General features: G+C 36.3%; 1 protein-coding gene across 2 annotated transcripts in view; it reads right to left on the minus strand.

Annotated features, from left to right (window-relative positions):
* EXOC6 (exocyst complex component 6) overlaps window positions 1–23,541 on the minus strand; it is a 174,737-nt gene that overhangs the window by 131,322 nt on the left and 19,874 nt on the right. For both annotated transcript variants that reach the window (XM_018041543.1, XM_018041544.1), the window contains exons 2-5: window positions 5,454–5,625; window positions 4,138–4,185; window positions 3,959–4,049; window positions 1,244–1,289 (exon numbers count right to left, since the gene is read on the minus strand). In XM_018041543.1, the coding sequence (XP_017897032.1) occupies window positions 1,244–1,289; window positions 3,959–4,049; window positions 4,138–4,185; window positions 5,454–5,625 (357 nt within the window). The remainder of the gene's footprint in view (window positions 1–1,243; window positions 1,290–3,958; window positions 4,050–4,137; window positions 4,186–5,453; window positions 5,626–23,541) is intronic.

Raw genomic sequence — 23,541 nt, forward strand, 5'->3', positions numbered from 1 at the left:
CTTCTGTTGTCCTACACAATATCATTTATGTTGTACTCTTACCGAAAACATTTAATCTGAATCTAAACACGAGAAAATAAACAAATCCAAAATGCCCTGGTCTAAAACTGATCTGAACTCTTTCATGAAAAACAAAGCAAAGTGGGAAGGCTGTTCTAGATTATAGGGACAAAAAATATATAAAAGACATCTGGGGGACAACTGGGGAAATTTACATATAAGTATTAGATTATGAAATATCTGAGGAAATACATAATGCCCCAACCTTGAAAATAGTGAAGCAACAGTAAATTTAGTTTTTAAAGACATAAATGTAAACACCAAAATAATTTCTTAAAAAAGGGAAAAGTTTTTGACCCTAGGAAGAAGGACTAGTGAATGGCAAGAAGGGAAGGTGATGTCTGGTCTTTGTTTTTTTGCAACAAACACACAGAACTATTAACTAATATTTAAAATAGGAGGATGTACAACTTTGATAGATAATATACACTATATTAATAATATATACATAAAATAAAAGACCCTTTCAGAATAGTTTGTGGGTCATGTATTAGGAAGGAATAAAACATTCTACTAATTAGTACCAATTGATGAAGTCCAATAAAATTCAATGCAAAGCATTACTCAAAGCAGTACATATACAAATCTCTTGAGTATATATTTGCATATAATGTGCTGTGATAATTAAGTAGCTATTAATAAACAAGAAGAAGTTATTATTTCTCTGTTTCAAGCATGTCTGATTCTGATTTTTCTACACAATTTAAAACTGTTCATCTTTAAAACATTTTAAACATAATTATATCTAATGCTCCTATGGCGATCCATAAACTACTTTAAATTATCTTTCATCTGTCATGTATTCATGTGTATTATAAAATAGAACATGAACTACACAGTCCAGACTGTCAACATGTAACTACCCACACTTTGCTTTCACAAAATACACACTCAGCCTTTGTATGCAACATTAACATGTTAAGTTAATCAGTATTTTTTCATTCTTGTTCAGCTATTTGTCTTTCATCAATATTATCAATCTTTGATATGTAAGGGCAAGGATCCAAAAATAAATGGCTAAGGATTGCTGTATTGAAACACCCTGATTGGTAAATCGCATTAACAAAGAACAGTTAAATATAGAAAGCAAAACTTCAGACGATTCACTATAATTTACAGTAATTTTATTTATGCTTTCAGTAATAGGAAAAAACCTCTTATTAAAAACAGGAAAGAAACTCACCTTTTTGTACTCATCTGTTCTTTTAGCTTACTGTACATTTCCAGCACTGAATTTAAAAAAGAAAACTTATTTTAGCTTTCCAAATTAAAAAAATTTGAAAGATGAAAATAAAGCAGGGAAGAGCATATTGTAAACTCAATAATTTTCTCTGTACTTTGATTTAGGCTTATATTTTCAAATAAAATTTTATACTTCAAGTAAATGAAAGCATTTTAATTTCTGCATATATTGAACACTCTATTACATAAATTTATACATTATATCAAACTGACAACACTTGCATAGGCTGACACCTAAAACTGAGACATCAACCTAGTAACAATTATCCTAATCAAAAACTTACTAATATTTCTTGCTGCGGTGGAAGGAGAAGTGTGGTCTTTGTTACTTGAGGGAGAAAGTTGAGCAACAGTAAGATTAACTGATTTTGATTCAATATACTAAATAAATAAGGTAACTGCTATAGCTCATGAAACAAAATTTTACACCAAATTCAGAGAAAGAAAAATCTCAAAAGTTTACAGCACAGAGTAAATTATAATAAAGGTATAAAGAAACATAACAAAGTATCTTTGTTTATCATTTCCATCAAAGGCTCAGAAATGTAATTATTCAATAAAATAGTTATAAGCTTTAGCAAGAAGACACACTGCCACCAAAAAGGTTTCAATGCAACTATGTAGAGTACCACTCATCCGCAGTAGAATTTCGAGGTATAAAGCAGGTGAATTACTCTCAGATCATTAAGCTAGCTCACATTTTCGTAGACAAAAGAGATAGACACATTTTTTTCCAGATTTTTTACACTCTTATGGCTACTCCCTAGGGGGTTTCAAGTTCACAAAAGATATTGTTTAATTGTCTGAAAAACCATAAAAACTGCAGTGGTGGCTATAATGAACCAGCCCTAATTCTGCAGACCCCATGTATATCTCTATCAAAGTCCCTTTATTGCAATGCAATATATCTCACGTTTTCCATCCGAAGCATTAGAGTGAACACATAACCTAGGAAAGAGCCTAAAACTGCTGCTACAACTATAAACTTGCTTTGAAGTCTCCTGTTTCATCTCAACAATTCATGTAAATTTCACATCTACCTTATATTATTTCCATACTGTTTTCACATAAAAAGAATACTTTCCCCAAAATAACTAACTACAACACCAGGAACATTCATTGTTTACCCTGTGACTTCTTATATCCTCTCATACCCCTCTCAATCTAAGGAGGAAGTTAGGCAATTATACAGTAACGGCTTATTTGTCTTTATTCACATTAGATGGTAGGATCCTTCAGAGCTGGGACTACATCATTTTCAATTTTATATTTCTAATATCTACCATAATGCCTGACACAGAAAAGTATATATGAGTGAATGATTAGATAGAAGGATGGATGGAGGGAAAGAGGTGGTTCTGGATGTGGCTATCAAGAACACAATGTTTACATGAACTCAGATTTCCTGTTCAGCCTTGAGAGCAAAGACAGTAGCAGTAAAAAACTCTTAACTTCTACTTCCCTTTATTTCTCTATTTCAAACAGCTCATTAGGGTTGAATAAGCTGAATTTACTCTTCCTCACTCCATGAGAATCCAATTTTTTTAGGCTTACTTCTTACAGTTCAAGGACAAACCATTCAAACTTTAGCGGCTGTGTTCATGACTATTTCAGTGTATGTGATGGTGGCAAAGAGGTATTATTAAGCATTATTATAAGGAACTAAGTTTCCAACCCTAAAATCTAATACAATAAGTAGGTATTTTATTTACTCAAAGTTAATGTGCACATATCCCTCATCCATCAGAAACTAAGATGAGCAGAACTTCAGTGACAATAAAAAAAAGAAACTTTATTCTTACAAGTCAGCAAATAATTTTTCTTTAGCTAATACAATATGCTAACAGATTATGTAACTTGTAGTCTAAGCTAAATTTACCTTATGTGAATATTATACAAAGCACCTTATTCTATCTCCCTGGATATGGAGGTTCAGGTTCCTTCCTTACAAAAAAAAGTTAAAAAACAGGACACTGAGATGGATTTAGCTTACTATATTAAGAAAAAGAAGTCATATACCTGTTTCCTTTTTTTGAACAGGGTGTATGCAGGTAAAGAAAATACTGGCTAGTTTATTCAGAATTTATTCGCAATGTCCCAGTAATATATGAGTCCTAACAGAGACCAGAAAACTCAGAAACCTAATAAGTCAGTCTTCCCAAAACATAGAAGGAAAGGCAAGACTGAAAAAGGGAGAATATCTGGCACTTCTGTATGTTATCTTAATAGTGAAATGAAATTGCGAGCAAAGACCAACTGCTTAAGTGACAAAAAGAAAACAATGGAAAACTAGAGGTTTAAGAAAGTAGGCAAATTAGGAAAATGAAAGAAAATGGAATCAAAAGACACTCTCCATGGGAAAGTATTCTGGTGGGGGGAAAGGAGGGGTTGGGGAGGGACAAAGGGCAAACTAGGCTGAAAGGGAACAGAAAGGTAGAGGCTGTTCTGGGAGACTGATGTGATAGATCATCAAATAGGGGCCTTATAATACAGAATAAGATGAAAATGCAGGGAATAAAGCAGATAGGAAAGAAAACCATGGGCATTGGGGGAACAATCACCATGTAATCTACAATTCCTATAATGAATAATGATTAAACACCATTAAATTACAGTTTCACCAAGCTGAATATTACATTACAGATGTTTAACTCACCTGGAAGGCATAACTGTAATTTTTCTACTACAGTTGTTATATTCCTCTGCTGAATTCTACATCGAATAATATCTTCTGTTTGGACTATCACCTTAAAGAAAAGAAATGTCCGTATTTAAAATGAACAGCTAAATTGCATCCACATATTGAATATACAAAAGAATAAATCATTTTCTCACCTCCTTTCCAGCATCTTGAAATCTTCGGTTGGTATCAGTAACTTGCACCTTAAAAATAATTTCACCTTAGTTAGACAAATATGCATAAAACTGCCCTGATGTAACTGCTCACCCTTGTAATCAGATCATGCTTCATGAGAAACTTAGAACAAAGAAATGCAAATTCAAATTAACTCTACAGCTTGAACTTGAACTTTTGATTGAAAAGGGCTTTTGTTAACTTCAATTACTTATGACAGTTCTTTTTAACAGATTCTGTGGCAAACTTCTCAAATTTAATCTAGATTTTTGAACTTTACTTGCTTCTCTAAGTCTGTCAAACAATTCAAATCACTGACCCAATTGACCAGTGGTCCCTTTTTGATAACTTCAATGAGGTCTATGTGCCATTCATTGTCTGTAGGAAATGGTGATTGCATTTTATGGTAATTAAACATTCATACTTTGCTGAATGCAAACACTGGGTGGTTGATTAACATCAAACACGGAAATCTCAATCCACAGCAACATTTTAATGCTGCAGGTGCAGGCAAAGCTCAACCTCAAATTTTCCCACATATTAAGTGACTCATTAGGTCATCATAGTAAGGAAGCACATTCTGGTTTATTAAAAATCTCATTAATTTCTGAACAATGATGCTCAGTGACCTCATTGATGCCGTATTTGGTCTCTTGTTATCTGAATATCCTTTATATAATAGTTTTCTAATCATAACCTTTGGTGAACCAGGGTCGTTCTGTCTGCTAAGCTCTCCAAATGTAAAGAATGATAAATAGGACAACTCTTATAACTAAATACTTTATATTCTGACAGAACAAATCCAGGTCTTATTTCATAAATAATGTTTTAGCCGTGTGGCAGAAAATGTAGACCAACTTGCTTTAAGAAGATTATACACTGCTATTAAGCAAAGAAAAAAAAGTTTCACTATTATTAAATAATTTTGAAAACACAATCACTTATCATAAGTTTTTACAAGTTTTCAGAAAATAGTTTTTTTATCAAAAAATTGTACTCATTGTCACTTGAGAACTCTCAAACTCCAAATGAGGTCTTTCACTGTGCGAATTTTTTTAGTTCATTTCTTGGAAGGAAAGAAATCCTGTTAAGTCAATGCATTACCAAAAAAAAGAGAGAGAGAGATAACTCCTGTCATCAACATGACAACTGAATTAATAAAGCATTCCCAAATATGTACTAATCCACTAATCCACTTCTCAAAAACAGTACATGTAATAACAATTTGTAAATATGCACTATAAATTTATAAGTGATTTGAAAGCAAAGGTAAATAGAATTTTAACATATTTCTTACCTTAAGTTTCTCTGCATCAGTCCTTACTTTAAGGAGTTCTGTTATAGCATCTACAAAACCCTGATGATGAAAATTACACATCTTTTCAATTTCCTTGTCATGATTACGGATACAAGCATCTAACTTTTCCATAAACTTCTTGTGTGCATTTGGTTGGTCATCATACACAGACCTGTACAGACACAAAAAGAAAGCTATCATTAACTTCCCAGTTCACCAAAATTTCTTCTTTATTAAGCTCAATCTCTACAAGAGCTGATATTTTAAAATAAAATCCCTGAACAAACAAACTAGGTTGTTAGTAATAACATCAGTAGAAACAGTTTGGGTGAAAAATACTTAATTCCTTTTGAACATGTTAGTATTTAAAGAGCCACAAGTGTTCTAGATATATCACTAAGTATCTGGAATTAAAGGTCTGAGACTTAAGAGATGAGCCTTCAACACACTAGTGCTCAAAAAAGAATCACTAACTGAATGATTAAGGAATGAATAAACAAACTTCTGATTTCTACAGCATTTACTATGTGTCAGGACATATTCTGAGTGCTTTATATATCAACTGTTTAATCCTCACTACAAGGCTATAACATAGAAAATGTTATTACCCTACCTTACAGATAAGTTACAGATTATGCAAACTGTCATAAATTCCACAACTAGCAAGTGAGAGCTAGTTGCTAGTTGTGGAATGAACATGAACATGGGATCTGAATCCTGGTAATGTGGCTCCAGAGTTCATATTCTTTTTTTTTTTTTTCCTATTTTTTGGCCATGCCTCATGACTTGTTGGTTTCCCTGATAGCTCAGTTGGTAAAGAATCTGCCTGCAATGCAGGGGACCTCTGTTTGATTCCTGGGTTGGGAAAGGCCCCTGGAGAAGGGATAGGCTACCCACTCCAGTATCTCTGGGCTTTCCTTGTGGCTCAGCTGGTAAAATATCCTCCTGCAATGCAGGAGACCTGGGTTCAATCCCTGGGTTGGAAAGATAACCCTGGAGAAGGGAAAGACTACCCACTTCAGTACTCTAACCTGAAGAATTTCATGGACTATCCATGGGGTCGCAAAAAGTCAGACACGACTAAGCGACTTTCACATGACTTGTGGGATCTTAGCTCTCCAACCAGGGATCGAACTGGTGTCCCCTGCCATGGAAGTATGGTGTTTTAACCACTGGACCACCAGGGAAGTCTCCAGAGTCCATACTCTTGAGTACAAGGCCACACTGCAGTCACCACAATGTTCTCTAAACACTGTATTTACACTCCTACTGCATCTCAGGTCCTGCGGTCTCGACACCAAGGAACTGCCCCATTCACTATGCAGAAAAGGATTAACCTTGCCCAAAGAAACATTTGGGTCTTGCTCCCAACTCCTGGGCAGTTTAGCCTTCAGAATGTCCTGCCTGATAGATGCCTCTGTTTACTTGGACAATGCAAAATGGTCAAAGTGCTGGGAAAGATTGAAGGCAAAAGGAGAAGGTGGTGGCAGAGGATGAGAAGATTAGATAGTATCACCAAACAATGGACATGAATTTGAGCAAACTCCAGGAGACAGTAGAGGACAGAGGAGGCTGGCATGCTATAGTCCATGGGGTTGCAAAGAGTCGGAAATGGTTTAGCAATTGAACAACAACAATATGACTTACAATGTGATTTACAGTTAATGGGGGCAAGGGGCCACATGGAATCAGTTCTGGAGGCGCTGAAGACTAAGGTCAGCAACTCAAGCAGTCAGCCCTGTCTATGGAATCAACCCCCAGGAAAAACCCTGGACACCATGGCTTGGGAGAGCTTCTCTGGTTAATAATACTCCATATGTGTTAACATGCATCATCACTGGGGGAAATAAGTGCTGTTCATATGACTCCCAGAGGAAAAGACAACTGGAAGCTCCCCGCTGGAACTCTCCTAGACCCCGCCTGACCTGCTTTTGCTTGTTGTTAATGTTAATCTATATCCTTTTGTCATAGGAAATAGTAACCATGAGTGTAACAGCTTTGCTAAATTCTGTGAGTCCTCCTAGAAAATTAATGAACCTGAAAGCAATCTTGGGGACCTTCCAAAAATGTGCCCCCCGATCTGTTGCCCACTGTCGAGGTTCAGTTCAAGTCCCATTTTCTCCAGCAGGTCTTTCGCAATTATTTCCATGCCAAGTGAAGAACTGAGCTAGAACTAGGCTCTGACCTTGGATGTCTTCTCTTTTCTACCTATACCAGTCTAAATCTCTTCTAGGCTTGGAGCTTCAAAGTCTATAAATACAGAAAGTGAAAGTGAAAGTCGCTCAGTCCTGTCTGACTCTTTGTGACCCCATGGACTATTCCATAAAATTCTCTAGGCCAGAATACTGGACTGGGTAGCCTTTCCCTTCTCCAGAGCATCTTCCCAACCCAGGGATTGAACCCAGGTCTCCCGGATTGCAGGCGGATTCTTTACCAGCTGAGCCACAAGGGAAGCCCAAGAATACTGGAGTGGGTGGCCTACCCCTTCTCCAGGGGCTCTTCCCAACCCAAGAATCGAATCAGGGTCTCCTGCACTGCAGGCGTATTCTTTACCAACTGAGCTATCAGGGAAGCCCAAACACTATATAAACACTGACACCTCCCAAGTTTGTATTTCTGGTCCTGACCTCTCCTTTGACCTTCATACTCATGCATCTCTACAACTGGATGTATGATAAGCATCTCAAGTACGGCCAAAATGAATTCCTATCTTCTTTCCCAAACCCTGGTCCTCCCATGGCCTTCTCTCATCTTAGTAAACTCCATTCTTCTAGCTGTTGAGGCAAAAAACCTTGAAATCACTCTTGACTATTCTCTCGACTCCCCACTAAAACAATCCAACCACATCTCACTGCCTCCCCACTGGTATCACCCTGGACTAAGCCATCAATGTGTGCTCCCTAGATTATTCTGGACAGCTTCCTAATCGGTCTCCTTGATTCTACCCTCATTTCCCTTCAGTCTGTACTCAACAAAGTAGACAAAATAATCCCACTAAAAATAAAGTCAAACCCCCTATGTTTCTTCTGCTCAAAACCCTTTTTCTTACAACAGCCTATAAAGCCCTATGTAATCCTGCCCCATGTTATCACAGTGACCTCATTTCCTAATACTTACTCCATGCCAACAGCACTGGCCTCCTTGTGGTTCCTGAAACGCACCAAGCACACTCCTGTCCTATCCTCTGCACACGCTGTTTCCTCTTCTGATCACATTTCTCACACATGGCTGCCTCCCTCAGGTTTTCTGGTCTCCTTGATGAAGCCCTTTCTGGCCACAATATCCACATTATAAATACACACACACTATTCCCTTTCCTGCTTTATTTTTTTTCTAAAATAAAGGAATTCACTTTGTTACTGCATCACTCTTACCACTATTTAATATACTCTCTACTTCACACTTCTAGTTTCTATTTTTGCTCACTGGAATGTAAGCTGCAGGAAGGCAGACAGTTTTTGTCTGTTTTGTTCCCTGCTGTACAACCAGCCTTAGAATAGAGTCCTAATGTAGCAGATGCTGAATAAAAGAACTGATAGATAGACAGATGGACGAATGGATAGATGGAATTAAAAACATCACTTAGTAGCTGTTCAACCTCAGATAAGCCACACAAACTCTCTGAATCCAAATTCTCTCAGAAATAAAACAGGGATTAAAAAAGTAGCTACATCAGAGCTATAAGGATTAAATTAGCAAACATATGAAAAATTCTTAGCACAATAACTGACACATAGCAAGTACTCAAAATACACTGGCTACTATCACAGAATGCACATAGGAGTCAAACAAATCCTTGTTAAATAAGTGAACAATCTGCCAAACAATTAAGTATGGATAGCAAAGATCAAATACCTAACATTCAATTATCCATGCTGTAGGGGCTGACTACCAGTAACACCTGGCAACTGTATAGGGGCTTTTGTAATTTTTACGACTAATGTTTCATTTGTTTCTTACACCATACCACAGAAAATATCATTGCCTCCTTTTCACAAATGAGGCCCAGAAATACTAAATGACTTGCTCAATGTCACTCCCAACTCATGCTTTTCCTACAATGAATACACATAGCTAACAAGAACTCTTAATTAAACTAACAACATTACCCCAAAGAAAAACTCGCATTAGCTGACCTGCATGAATGCTAAGTTGCTTCAGCATTGTCCAGCTCTTTGCAGCCCTATGGACTGTAGCTCACCAGGCTCCTCTGTCCATGGGATTCTCCAGGCAAGAATACTGGAGGGGGCTGCTGTGCCCTCCTCCAGGGGATCTTCTCCACCCAGAAATCAAATCCGAACCCAAGTCTCTTACGTCTCCTGCATTGGCAGGTGAGTTCTTTACCACTGGAGCCACCTGAGAAGCCTCCAACTGACCTTGGTATGCTATAAACAAATTTTTATTTCGTAATTGTGAACATGTGTTACATTTCTTTAAGTTATATATATATAAGCTTTTCTAAGTTTATTTTTTACATATTTTAATAAAAGCTTGATATTTATCTGACTCAAAATATCAGCTAATAAACAGAAAATACAGAAAAAACTGGCTCTTTTTTCCCCCTATCACTGCTGTAGCAGTGAAGCAAAAAGCCAGCAAGAGGCCGTCCAGGACTGCCCTGCCACAGTGCCGGCCAAAGCGAAGCCTGTGAGGGCGAAGGCGACACCCTTACCTCTGAAACAACGATGATAATATATACACAGAAACGGGAGAAACAGGGTTATTTTAGAAAGTTCTTTAAATGCACCCTTTAGTGTATCTTTCCAATTTAATCTCCAGAGTTTTAAAAACAAAACTATCCTCATTTTATAGTAATTCAGGTCACTACCTGTGCGTCTATTATGGCATCTATTTATACACACACACACACACACATAAATGGGTACATATGCTGATATATGATATTTATATACATATATATGGATATATACGGGTATGCTGAACCCGAAGCTCCAATACTCTGGCCACCTGACGAGAGGAGCAGACTCATTAGAAAAGACCCTGATGCTGGGAGGAGAAGGGGTCGACAGAGGACAAGATGGCTGGATGGCATCACGACTCAATGGACATGAGTTTGAGCAAGCTCCACGAGTGAAGGACAGAGAAGCCTTGAGTGCCACACTCCATGGGGTCGCAAACAGTCCTACAGGACTGATAGGACTGAGCGACCAAACAACAACAATGGGTATAATACATGTATTACAGCATATATGTTAATATATTTAATAGCAGTATAATTATTATAGCAGGTGAACACTTTTTTTCCTATTGATGTTATTAGAATGTTGAAAAATAGTATCAGGAAATATGTAACACCTATTCTCCATTAACAAAAAACCAAAGCCCGAAATGGGTGCACTATTCACATTCCACGCCTTCTGCTGTTAAAACAGAACTGTAAGTCCCAATACAGGAAATTAAAAAAACATTAAAGAATTAGTATTGTGAATGAGAAGAGTAGGTCTCAATCTGCCTACTGATAAGTCTTAATCTTTCCTGATCCTTGGTAACTATCTACTCCTGAGTACAAACTGCACCCCAAGCTGATACAACCACGTGTATCAACCACAATCCATATCAATGAGATCATTCTGAGCAGAGTACACAGAAGTGGGAAGTCAAGATAAAGAAATGTTCTAAATCACAGAAATCCATTACATTTAAAGAAAGTATTGAGGGATCAAGCAAGTGCCAGAATGCAAACTTCATCACAGTTCTCAGCTCTTTGATATTCTCAGGTCCTGAAAAGAACACTAGAAATTTCATAGTTCTGTCTTTCTCAATTTAATAGTTGCAGCACAGATCTAACCAAACATAAGTAATCACAAAGGCATTAATCAATACATGTAGTTAATTTAACTCTCTACCCACTATGATGAAAAGTAAGAAATAACTACTCTGAAAGTAAAAAGTGGAAGTGAAGCCGCTCAGTCGTGTCTGACTCTTTGGGACCCCATGCGTTGTAGCCTACCAGGCTCCTCCGTCCATGGGATTCTCCAGGCAAGAGTACTGGAATGGGGTGCCATTGCCTTCCCCAGGGGATCTTCCCAACCCAGGGATTGAACCCAGGTCTCCCTCATTGCAGGCAGATGCTTTACCGTCTCAGCCACCAGGGAACTACTCTAAACATGTGCTAATAAAGCCAATAACAAATAGCTAAGTGAATAGAGACAAGAAGGGAGAAAGGGTGGATATGTATAAGAATGCTGGAAAAACGAAGAAAAGCAATTTTTACTTTAAGAATTTTCACACAGCAAGAATTACCACTCTTTTCTCTGAAGGAATCTATGCTTAATTACAGATAATCTGGAAAGAAGGTGTGGGAGACAGATATGGAGAGAAGCAGCAGCAATTCCCTTCAGAGACTTAGTGGACTAAGTGAAAGTGAAGTTGCTCAGTCGTGTCCGACTCTTTGCGATCCATGGACTGCAGCCTACCAGGCTCCTCCGTCCATGGAATTTTCCAGGCAAGAGTACTGGAGTGGGTTGCCATTGCCTTCTCCAGGAGATCTTCCCTACTCAGGGATTGAACCTGGGTCTCCCACACTGTAGCCAGACGTTTTACCGTCTGAGCCACCAGAGGAGTCATATTCCGCTGCTTCTGGCTTAAGGCGGTAAAGACTGCCAAAAAAAATACTCCAGTACTCTTGCCTGGAAAATGCCATGGACGGAGGAGCCTGGTGGGCTGCAGTCCATGGGGTCACAAAGAGTTGGACACGACTGAGCGACTTCACTTTCACTTTTCACTTTCATGCTTTGGAGAAGGAAATGGCAACCCACTCCAGTGTTCTTGCCCAGAGAATCCCAGGGACAGGAGAGCCTGGGGGGCTGCCGTCTATGGGGTCGCACAGAGTCAGACACGACTGAAGCGACTTAGCAGCAGCAGCAGCAGCACACACGACCATGTACTCACTATTAAGTGATTTACATGTACTATCTCATTAGTGTTCACTACAGCTTAATGATGCTATAGATACTGTCAGCATCCCAATTTACAAATGTAGTTTGGGAAGATTAAGATTTTAAGTCCAAAATCACAGAGTAGTGGGATCAAGATTTAACCTTCGGTCTACCTGGCTCCAAAGCCCAGTGCTCTTAACCATTGTTTTAGACAGCCTCTCCAGTTGGAAATGGTGATAAGCACCATGAGAATGCAGAGAAGTTAGCAGCATAGAAACTAACCAGATCACCTTTGAAGATCAACAATTGAGAATGACTCAGTAGGGAATCCCTGATGTGCACTGTTGCACCCATCAGGTAAAATCATCCGATGAACAGAAAAAGGGGATGAGAAGTGAGGCATAGCTAATTGTTAGGCAGTATTAAATTACAAACGCAAGGAAATAAGGAGGAACAATGTATGAAGAGAAAACTGAGGGCCCGGTACTTGGCTGACCTCAGCTGAACGGACTCTGAAAAATATATTTTTCTTTTTCCTTTTTATGTCTTTGAATGATAGTTATCATTCTTTGAAATTTTCACTTGCAGGGCAAGAAGGAAATACCATTCAGCATTATTCATTCTCTGAATCCTAAACTGGTTAAGCAGCTGTATCCATCTAATTAGTGTGCTAGATATACCGCTGTTCTAAATTTTCAAGCAGTATACAATGTTAATAAAAATAAGCTTTTCTTCTTTCAAAATGTCCCCAGGATTTTATATTGTCTCTTGGCAAACCTAATCAAGTTCCTATAAATAAATACAGATATAACAAAACCAGAAAGAGTGAACACTAGAAAGTCAGTAAATTTTCCACTACCCTCATCCACTATGGTTGCAACTTAGTGCTCCATATATAGATAATAACTTCAGTAACAAGAGTCTTGTCATCACTTTCAAAAGCTCAGCACAATAAAATCTAACTTCTAACAAAATGTAATGCTAATCAGACAAAAATGCAGATACGAAATCAATTTAAAAGAGATGACTTTAAAACTATGCGAAGAAAAACAAAAATAGACTATGCTACACTGTGATTTTATTTACATATTTTAACTAGCAACTAGGAATGCATAAAACCATTCTTATATATGTCTTTTTTAAATGTATGTTTTAAAAACATAGCTAAAAACAATTTTTTGGTATACACTTTCCATCTTCATTATATCTAACCTATACCAAACTGTGGAAATATGAGCTATCTCTTAGTATTTGAGCATCCGATTTATCAGATTTATAGAATTTAAACAAGTAAATAAATGATACTTCTGAAATGCCTTCTTGAATTGCATGTATAGGGCTCCACCTAGTGGTAATAAAATAAATATAAGAAAACGTCATTTAAATGTTAAGACTAGCTCTTTGAAAATTAATATTTTTATCATCAAATCAAATGTCCTAACAGAGGCATTCAAGCTACTTTGATTTTTTTGGACAGATGTTACATTCTGTTAATATTACCAATTCACTAATCATATTCCAATTTTTTTAGGAAAACATCTTTCTAAAGAAAAACAACATTCACAAGCTACTGTGTTAAAAAGAACTCTTCTTACTACTAGTAACATTAGGAATTTTTTGTCAAAAAGCATAAAAAAATATCCTTATACTGTTCTCAGTATCTTTTTCTCTCATTGTATCTTCACTGAAAAAAAGATTCTATCACTAACTGTAAAGGAAATCTATTTGTTTCCTGAGAAATGATTTATTAAAATCTCTAGTAATAAAAAATTGCTTTTGCATCCTTTGGACCATTCTATATTTTTCCAGTCCACAGGCATTTTTCTGTTCTTGTACCAGTGTTTCAAATTGCATATCAAGCTTAATTTCTAAAATATGAGTCAATTTTGTATTTCTAGTAATCAGTATTCAAGATTTGGTATTTCATATTAATGAGATTATTTATGATATTTTTTCAGCAATTTCATATTTATATTGACTGTTTTTCATGTCCTAAGTACCAATCAAACTGATTAGTACTGAAACTTTGGTTACCATTAATAACTATAAAATATACTTTTCTAATATTAAACATATTTATGACAATTAACCACCTTATGATTATCAGCTTTGGACAAACTAAGCATTCCTAAAAACGCTGCTATGAAGACAATGGTAAACATAATACAGAAAAACTGACCAGAAATTTTCAAAAGCTATTAAAACCATCCTATCCACTTCCTATCCAATACAAGTTACTTGCTATCAATCTCAAAATTAGTTTTAAAAACAGGTTTTTGGTATATCAGTAAATTTGGTAAATTCAGCAATTGGTCATGCAACACACCAATCATCTGGCAATTAATTTCAGGCCAAGACTCGAAAATACTTCTTTTATAGAAGCACATGATGAATTACTAGTGTAAGTTCTTTCAGAATGGGGTGTATGTAAGCCCCGAGTATAAAAGGGCAGTTAAACACCAGTGAGACTGTCTCAGCAGCAGTTCTCTGGGCCCACTGTATGGATCCTGGAAACTAGGAGAAGCTACACTGAGGCACTCTTACCCTAAGGGCATGGCTTTGGTACTGCTAGGCTATGTAAATTGGAAATGTACTCTTATGCTTCAGTAGAGCGGTCTCTTCAATGCCAGTTTATAACCCACTTGAAAACCCTGCAGCCAGAGTCAGAAACGAGGACCTGAAACACTGCAACTCTCCTCAACAGCCTTTAGAAGCACTTACCGTCCCCAAACTCCAGTAACAGCCATAAGAGAAAAAACAGTGAGCTGAAAGACTCCACACAGCAGCAAGTGAGCTGCCATTGAGGAGAAAAGCCTCTTCTACATAAAGTCACATGATCTAGAATTCTTTTTTCAAAAAAACAACGAATAGCAAAGACACCATGTCCCTATCTTAAATACAAAAAAGCATTGCTCAAAGTACCATTCTTATCTTGGGGGAAAAAATTTATACTACAGTTACTTAGCAATTTAGCACAGCAAGAAAGAAAACAGTCAACATAAGGTACCATGTCAAATGTTAGCACTCAACATTTCTCCAACCATTTCATCAAATATATCTAACATGAATAACAACTTTCCCATAACTTTCCCTGATTCTTTGTAATCCAGGTGGAATTAAGAAGTGAAACAGCTAAAAAGACATTAACAGCAGGATAAAGATAGAGGAGAATTCTAACAATATTCATCAAACACCAACCATGTACAATAGAAACTGAAAACTAAGTGCAGAAAATAGTCATCGCACAGGTGACATTAATACAGAGGACAGCTGCTCCCTAAATCATTAAAACTTATCTGCACTGAGCCTAACTCTTCAAGGGGGCAGGAAAGGAAATGTCATGGGTTCCAAAATTCTCTAACACATCTTCCATTGAGAGGTAGGGTCTATATCCCCTTCCTTTGAATTTGGACAGGCTTATGATAACTTCGACCAATGGAACATAACTCAGGTAATAATATGTGACTCCGGAAGCTAGAAAGAAGCCATGCAACTTTCACATACACTCTGGAGAAAACTATCCATCACGTAAGAAATCTAACAATCCTGAAAATGACATGCTGAAGGGGCCACATGTGGGCACTCCCAAATGACAGCCCCCAACCGCCAGGAGAATGAGTGACCCAGCATGGCTGTCTAGTCCAGCTGGGCCTCAGCTGATTTTGGCCCAACCAGCAACCAATATCTGACTGCAGCCACATGCAAGACCCCAAGACACAACTGTAGAGGAATCTGTCTTCAATCTTCTACAAAAGTTTTCAAGTACAAGAACAATCTGGACATCTGTATAAAGTATCTAAAACAGAATTAAATTAAAATATTTTCTAGAATAATTCCTTTTTTCACTATTTCTTTTTTCCTTTTGGCACTAATCCTTTTTGGCACTGTCCTTAACTTCTTTTTCCAACCCAGGATGCTCCTCCCTACAATATGCCTCAATCTTAAACTTCCTTCAAAATTCACCTCAAGCTAGTTTCTCTGACATACTTTCATGAATACTGAATAATACCTGTCCCATGACCTACTGCTTCCCTGGTGCCCCATGACCTACTGCTTCCCTGGTGCCCCATGACCTACTGCTTCCCTGGTGCCCCATGACCTACTGCTTCCCTGGTAGCTCAGACAGTAAAGTGTCTGCCTGCAATGCAGGAGACCTGGGTTCAATCCCTGGGTTGGGAAGATCCCCTGGAGAAGGAAAAGGCAACCCACTCCAGTACTCTTGCCTGGAAAATTCCATGGACAGAGGAGCCTGGTAGGTTACGGTCCATTGGGTCGCAAAGAATCAGATACAATGGAGCGACTTCACTTTCCATGACCTAGAATTTTCCCAGTGCTATTATATACAGTCTATAATACACTTTTATTTATTTGTATAATATATCTAATTTATTCTCCAATAACTTATTGCATTTTTATTTTCTAAATTCCTTGAGAACTGAAGGTGTCTTCCACTTCCATACTCAGTTCATAAATGCTGTGAGGATGCAAAGAACTGCATCTAAATAAACAGAAAAGGTTCACTAGAGGGCACTCTTCACCTATAAGTAATCTCTAGAAATTCAATATATTTCTTTTCACTGTTGCATCAAAATATGGTATGAATCTCACACTCAATTAACAACTAACTACTATAAAATCAAAATAAAAATAATATTTCTTCCTTTTCTGAATCTACTTTATCCTGTTATCTACTGCTTTAATATGATGGTTAAAAACAGAAGAACAAAAACAGACAAAGGAATAGAGAGGCAAGAAATAAACCCACACACCTACACTCAATTAATCTATGATAAAGGAGGCAAGAATATACAATGGAAAAAAAGCAGTCTCTTTAGCGAATAGTGTTGGGAAAGCAGGATAGGCACATGTAAATCAATTAAATTAGAACAAACACTCCCGCACATCACATATAAAAATAAACTCACAATGGTTTAAAACCTAACTATAAGACATGCTACCATAAATCTCCTAGAAGAAAACCTAGGGAAAATATTCTCACATTTAAAATGTAGCAATATTTTCTTGGATCAGCCTTTTAAGGCAAAAGAAATAAAAGTAAATATAAACAAATGGAACCTAATCAAACTTAAAAGCTTCTGCACAGCAAAGGAGACCATCAGCAAAATGAAAAGACAAACTATGAAATGGGAGAAAATATTTGCAAATGATGCAATCGACAAGGGGCTAATATCCAAAATATACAACTCAATATAAAAAAAAAATCAAAATATTGGCAGAAGAACTAAATAAGTATTTCTCCAAAGAAGAAATACAGATGGCCAACAGGCACATGAAAAAAATATTCAACACTGCTAACTATTAGAGAAATGCAAATCAAAATCACAAGGAAGTATATCGCCAGTCAGAATGTCTGTCATCAAAGTGTCTACAAACAATAAATGCTGGAGAGGGTGTGGAAGAAAGGGAACCCCCTTACACTGTTGATGGGAACGTACATTGGGAGCAACCACGATGGAGAACATTATAGAGACTGCTTAAAGAACGAAGATAGAAAAAAAAAAAAAAAGAACGAAAATAGAGCTACTAGCATTCCCACTGCTGGGCATACAGGCAGAGAAGACAGAAAACTCTAATTCAAAAGATATATGCACCTCAACGTTCACAGCAGCATTATTTACACTAGCCAAAACATGGGAACAACCCAAGCACCCATCAACAGACCACTGGTTTAAGAAGATGTTGTGTATATAACATACACAATGAAATATTAGTCATAAGAATAAAATACTGCCATTTCCAGCAACATGGATGGACCTAGAGGTTATCACACTAAATGAAGACAGAGAAAAACAAATAGTATATATCACTTATATGTGGAATCTAAAAAAAAACAAATGAATCTATTTACAAAACAAATAAAGTCACAGACATAGAAAACAAACTTACGGTTACTAAAAGGGAAAAGGAAGGGGGAGAAAGATAGATTTGGAGCATGGAATTGAAGATACAAACTATTATATATAAAACAGGTGAGAAACAAGGATTTACTGTATAACACAGAGAACTATATTCAATATCTGATAATAACATATAATGGAAAATAATGCGAAATATATATATATATAACTAGTTACTTTCTTATATACCTGAAACTTAACACAATATTGGAAATCAATTATACTTGAACTGTTTAATTTTAAAAATAACAGAACGATAAACACAATAAAAATTTTCTGGCAACTCCAAATTCTTATGGGGAAGTATGGACAATCTAGCGTAGGATAAATTTTTATAGATTACATGGTGCCTGATACATCATAGGCACTCAGATATTAAAAGAACACACAGAAATTAAAGGTCACCTTAAAGTCACTGTTGGAATTTGTAGTAAATACGTAAGAATTTATACATTATATTGAAAACTGATGGGAAATTAGCACTGAATCATAAGTTAAGATTTTAAAAAAACTAAGTATCAGTCAAATATAAATAAAAATTTATTTCACTTATCTTCTCCACCAGATTTGGAAAACTCTACAAATAGACAATTTTTATTATTTTTTTCATGTTAAGCGTCTTATATATGAGGATAATGCTAAAATTGCTGAATGAAAAACAATCTAAAACCTCTAACAGATTTGAGTTTTTAAAACTACCTCTGAACTATATAACATAAGCATTTTATGGGAAAAAACATGTCAAGTAAAGTTAGTGTTTAAAAAATTAAGTTTTGGAGGTTCTGGAAAAGATGTAAGTATACCCTGAAGTAAAAAACAGAACTTTACCAAACTGCAGAAAATATTAAAAATGAAAGTCTGATGCAAATGAATTTCATGTGAACTCTGGAAGAAAGGATTCCAAAATTATGCATTTTAAAAATAAATATATTAATACATATTTAATTTTTATAATGCATTTTTCAAAAGACACTGTGCCAAATCAATGTAATTGAGAAATAATGCGGAAGAAAAGAGAAAGATGGTAATCCTGATACAAGGCTGATCTTAACCCCTACTATTTATCCTGACCACAAAGTCCACTTCTGCTGGTCATTTCGCTTAGAAGAAAAAATGGAGAGAAGTTGAGAAGAGAAATTCTGTGTCCACTCAAAAGCAGAATATAAATTAACCAAATTAAAAATAAAAATAATCTTTTACATTTGTACTGGTGCTTTGCAATCCACAAAGCAATTCTGCATACATCATTGCATTTGATCCCAAGAACCCTAGGGAAGCAGACAGGGCAACTGGTTTTATCTCTGCCTCACAGATGAAGGAAATGAGGCTCAGAGAAACTAAAGGATTTGCTCAACAGCACATGCCTACAAAAGGCCAGAGCCAAGTATACAATCCAAGTCTTGAACTCACAAGCAGTGTTACAGGATATTGCACAAAAGAGTAAAAGGAGCTCACTGCAAAAAAAAAAAAAAAAAAAAAATCACCATTCAGTAGATGAATTTTTTAATTTTAAATATGTCAGTAACATACTCATTACACATTTCCAGACTTTCTTTCTTATTACTACGACAATGCCTCTATTAATGAATTCTCTTGAAATTAAGCTCCTTTAAAATGAAGTTGGCAATACTCAAACAACAATAACACATACACACAGTCTCTTCACAAACCACACAAAGAACAGTTGCCTGCGTTCATATCCAGGCACGCAAAAACAGAAAAACAAAACAACAAACAAACCATTATGTATGGATTCTATTAGGCCTGGTCTACCAAACTGAAAAGAACTAGCCCTTCTACTAAGAAAGGCAAAAAACAAACCTGATTTATGTTCTTTTTTACTACAGGAATGAATGAATGAGGATAGAAATGATGAAAAAAGAGAAGGCAGAGAAAGATGGTGTCTTGTTTTTCATCATTCAGAACTGAAAAAGGGCCTGACAAGGGTAAAAAGGTCAGTAATCTTTCTTGCATCAAGTGGTTTCCAGTCCTGGAGAGAACAAACCAGAAACTGGTCTTCCTAAAGCTACTGGAGGCCTCTATTTTGGAACACGGAGGAATAAGGAACCTGTATCTGACCCAGTACAAGTTTTAGAGGACCCTCCCTTCCTGAGTATAGTTCTGGTCACATTCCTTACTGTTTCCAATCCTAATGTAAACCTTCCTCCCTTTTTCTCCCTTCTTCCCTTCTAACCCTTCTTAGTTAAAATTTAATTGTTTTTATATTGCAGCTTTCAAGTCAGAAGGCAAAGGCTCAGAAGCCAAATAGCCTATGTTCTGTATCTAGCTCACCACTTCCTGAGAACCTAGGGTAAATGACCTCATCTTTCTCTACCTCAGTTTCTTCATCTGCAAAATGGGTACCTCATTTGCTTCTTATGAAGATTAAATGAAATAATAGAAACAAGTATTTTAAACAGTGGCATACAGTAAATATGCAAAAATGTTAGCTGTTACCTATTATTTGTGCGTGTCTGTGTGCTCAGTCATTCAGTCGTGTTTTCCAGGCAAGAATACCGGAACAGGTTGCCATTTCCTACTCCAGAGGCTCTTCCTGACCCAGCGATCGAATCTGTATCCCCTGCATCTCCTTTACTGGCAGGTGGGTTCTTTACCACTGAGCCATCTGGGAAGCCCTATTACCTATTATTTACTACTTATTTTCACTTCCAGGAACAAAGATCCTAATAAATTATTTTATTTCACAAAAAAATAAGAACCACCTAAATGTGCAACAATTAGAAGACAATCAAACAAACAGAGAAAACAGGATGAAACTTCATTATCAAACGTTTAACAAAATTCAACATTTAAAATGTTAAATATCATAACCAATAAATATTCAACAAGTAGCATGTCATTTCTAATATTAAAAATGACTAGAGTTTTGATTATCCTTAAGCAGTAGGAAAAAAGTGATTTTTTTCTCCTATTCTATATATTCAAGTTTTCTATAATGAAGGTTCTTGTTTTTCATTAATTCAACTCAAAAAGTATTTACTGAGAGTATATTGTACCCATGGCATTATGCTATATAACAGAGTTGGAACTAATCAGGGATGCATGACAATAATAGGCCTCACTGACTATTAGATTAGGCCTACATTTAAGACATTTATTTAAAGAATTCAGAATTCCCTATGGTCCAGCGGTTAGGGCTCAGTACTTTTGACTAGATGGCCCAGATTCAATCCCTGGTTGGGGAACTAAGATCCTGAAAGCTGTGCAACACAGCCACACAAGAAAGAAATAAAATATACATATTAAGACATACAACTAAATAACACTGTGTAGCATTTTTAAAAAATCCATGCTATAAGAATTCAGACACAGAAAATATACATATATGTGTGTGTGTATATATAATTATATACCTCCACATAGAACACAGTGCTCTGAGATGCCAAGATTTCATAAAGGAAATATGACCTAAGAAGGGAATTCAGTGATAAGTAGGCAATTGAGTAAGTGGAGAAATAAGGAGGAAGGAATTTAATCATGATAGACACAGCCAAGGAAAAAAGACAGGCTTGTGAAAAAGACAAACAGTTTAACTGATACAAAGGATACCTGTTGAACACGGTGGGAATTCTATTCTAACTCTTAAGAGTAGTTATTGATTTTTCTCTAGGCAGGGGTCTGGAAGTAGCAAGACTCTTCTATGATTTTAATAAAAGTTACAGATCTTCTCCCAAGAAAAGTGCACAAACACAACTGCATATATTCTTTGTCTCTGAAAACTCCTGACCATTCATTCACAAGGCTGGACGAACAGTACAACCTCTTCTCATCGTACCGCAATGCACCACAGGTGAACAACTGATCTGAGTTAGTTCAATCAGACACATTCTTTCAGAAATTTTGAAGCAGAATTCAGAAACAGTCAGCTTATGACACAAGGAAGCTGTATGTGGTCATCCTCCTCAAGGGCAAAGAGAAGCAGAGAAGGCCAGACCTCAGAGAATAAAGAAGAATGAAGCTGGAGAAACAGAAATATGGTCTTCTACTTCTTTGTTTCAGTCTTTTGAGAAGTAGTTCTGTGGGATACCCAGTAACTTTTTTTTTTTTTCTTTTTTTTTCTTAAGTTGGTTTGGTACTTAAAACTAAAACAAAAAATCTTTAACTAAGACATACATGCACGCACACACCTATACACACATCTTCTTACAATTATGAGGAGTTGACAAACCCCCTTATCTGACTAACATATTGGAGCATGTCTTCCCAAATGAATAGGTTACAGGTATACCACAATAACAGTCATCTCAACCCTCATTCTAACTTTCTATTTGTGCCATGATATATAAAATGCTGGGAAGCTTATTTATTTCAAAATAATTCAGAAATAAAGGCGAAGTTTAAGTAAACAGATGTTTGAGGAAAAGAAAATGTCAAACAGGCCTCTAGAGTAATAATAAAAAATAAAAATAATATAATGCCATCTAGCTTTTATACACCACTTTTAACTTCTTTAAAACTTCCACAATATTGCATGGCCAAGTAAAGAACTCAGGATAAGTTAAATATCCTAAAATACCACTGTTGGGTAACTAAATCAAGTAGGTATCTTGTAGCTACAGAGTAACACAACTTTTAGCAACTCCAGAAGTGTATAAACATAGAAATGTATAAACAGAATTTAACTTCTTTCACCAAAGAATGCTAAAAAAGATTTCTTGTTCACAAAATATGCACTCTTTTCCCATTAAATATTTTATCTAGTTTGCTCATGCGCTCTTAGAACACTTTAGTAAATAATGTCCAGGTGCTTCCTTTAATTCAGTTGAAAGCATTCTGTCAAACAATATTTTAAATGACAGAGCTGACATACTCTAATTTTTTTTAAAAAAGGATACACTCATATCTTAAAGGATCATACAACCAATCAAAGCATCAAGATCAAACATAGGCAAAAAAATAAAGATGATTTCCTCTATATTTCTGATGTTATATTTTACTTGCCTTGTTTTCCTCTATGTGCAATTTCTCGAACTTGCTCTCACTAATAGTATCCTGTTTCCATGCTTAGGGAAGGGCCTAGTGCAGTCTGTTCGTTAACATTACTTCCTATAACCAGGACTGACATTCTGTAATACTGACATTAACACTCACTGAAATTCTGGTTAACAACACAGCCCAAGGATGATCGTTAATGGACATCCTCTATGGTGAAATCGGAATTGATAATCAGCTAACACAGATTTGCAATAGACTTCCTCCTTCCTGTTTTTACACTCCTGACCAAGATGTCTCTTCCTGTTGACTTTTGTG

The sequence above is a fragment of the Capra hircus genome, chromosome 26, assembly GCF_001704415.2.
Source record: "Capra hircus breed San Clemente chromosome 26, ASM170441v1, whole genome shotgun sequence".
In the NCBI taxonomy this organism is placed as follows: Eukaryota; Metazoa; Chordata; class Mammalia; order Artiodactyla; family Bovidae; genus Capra; species Capra hircus.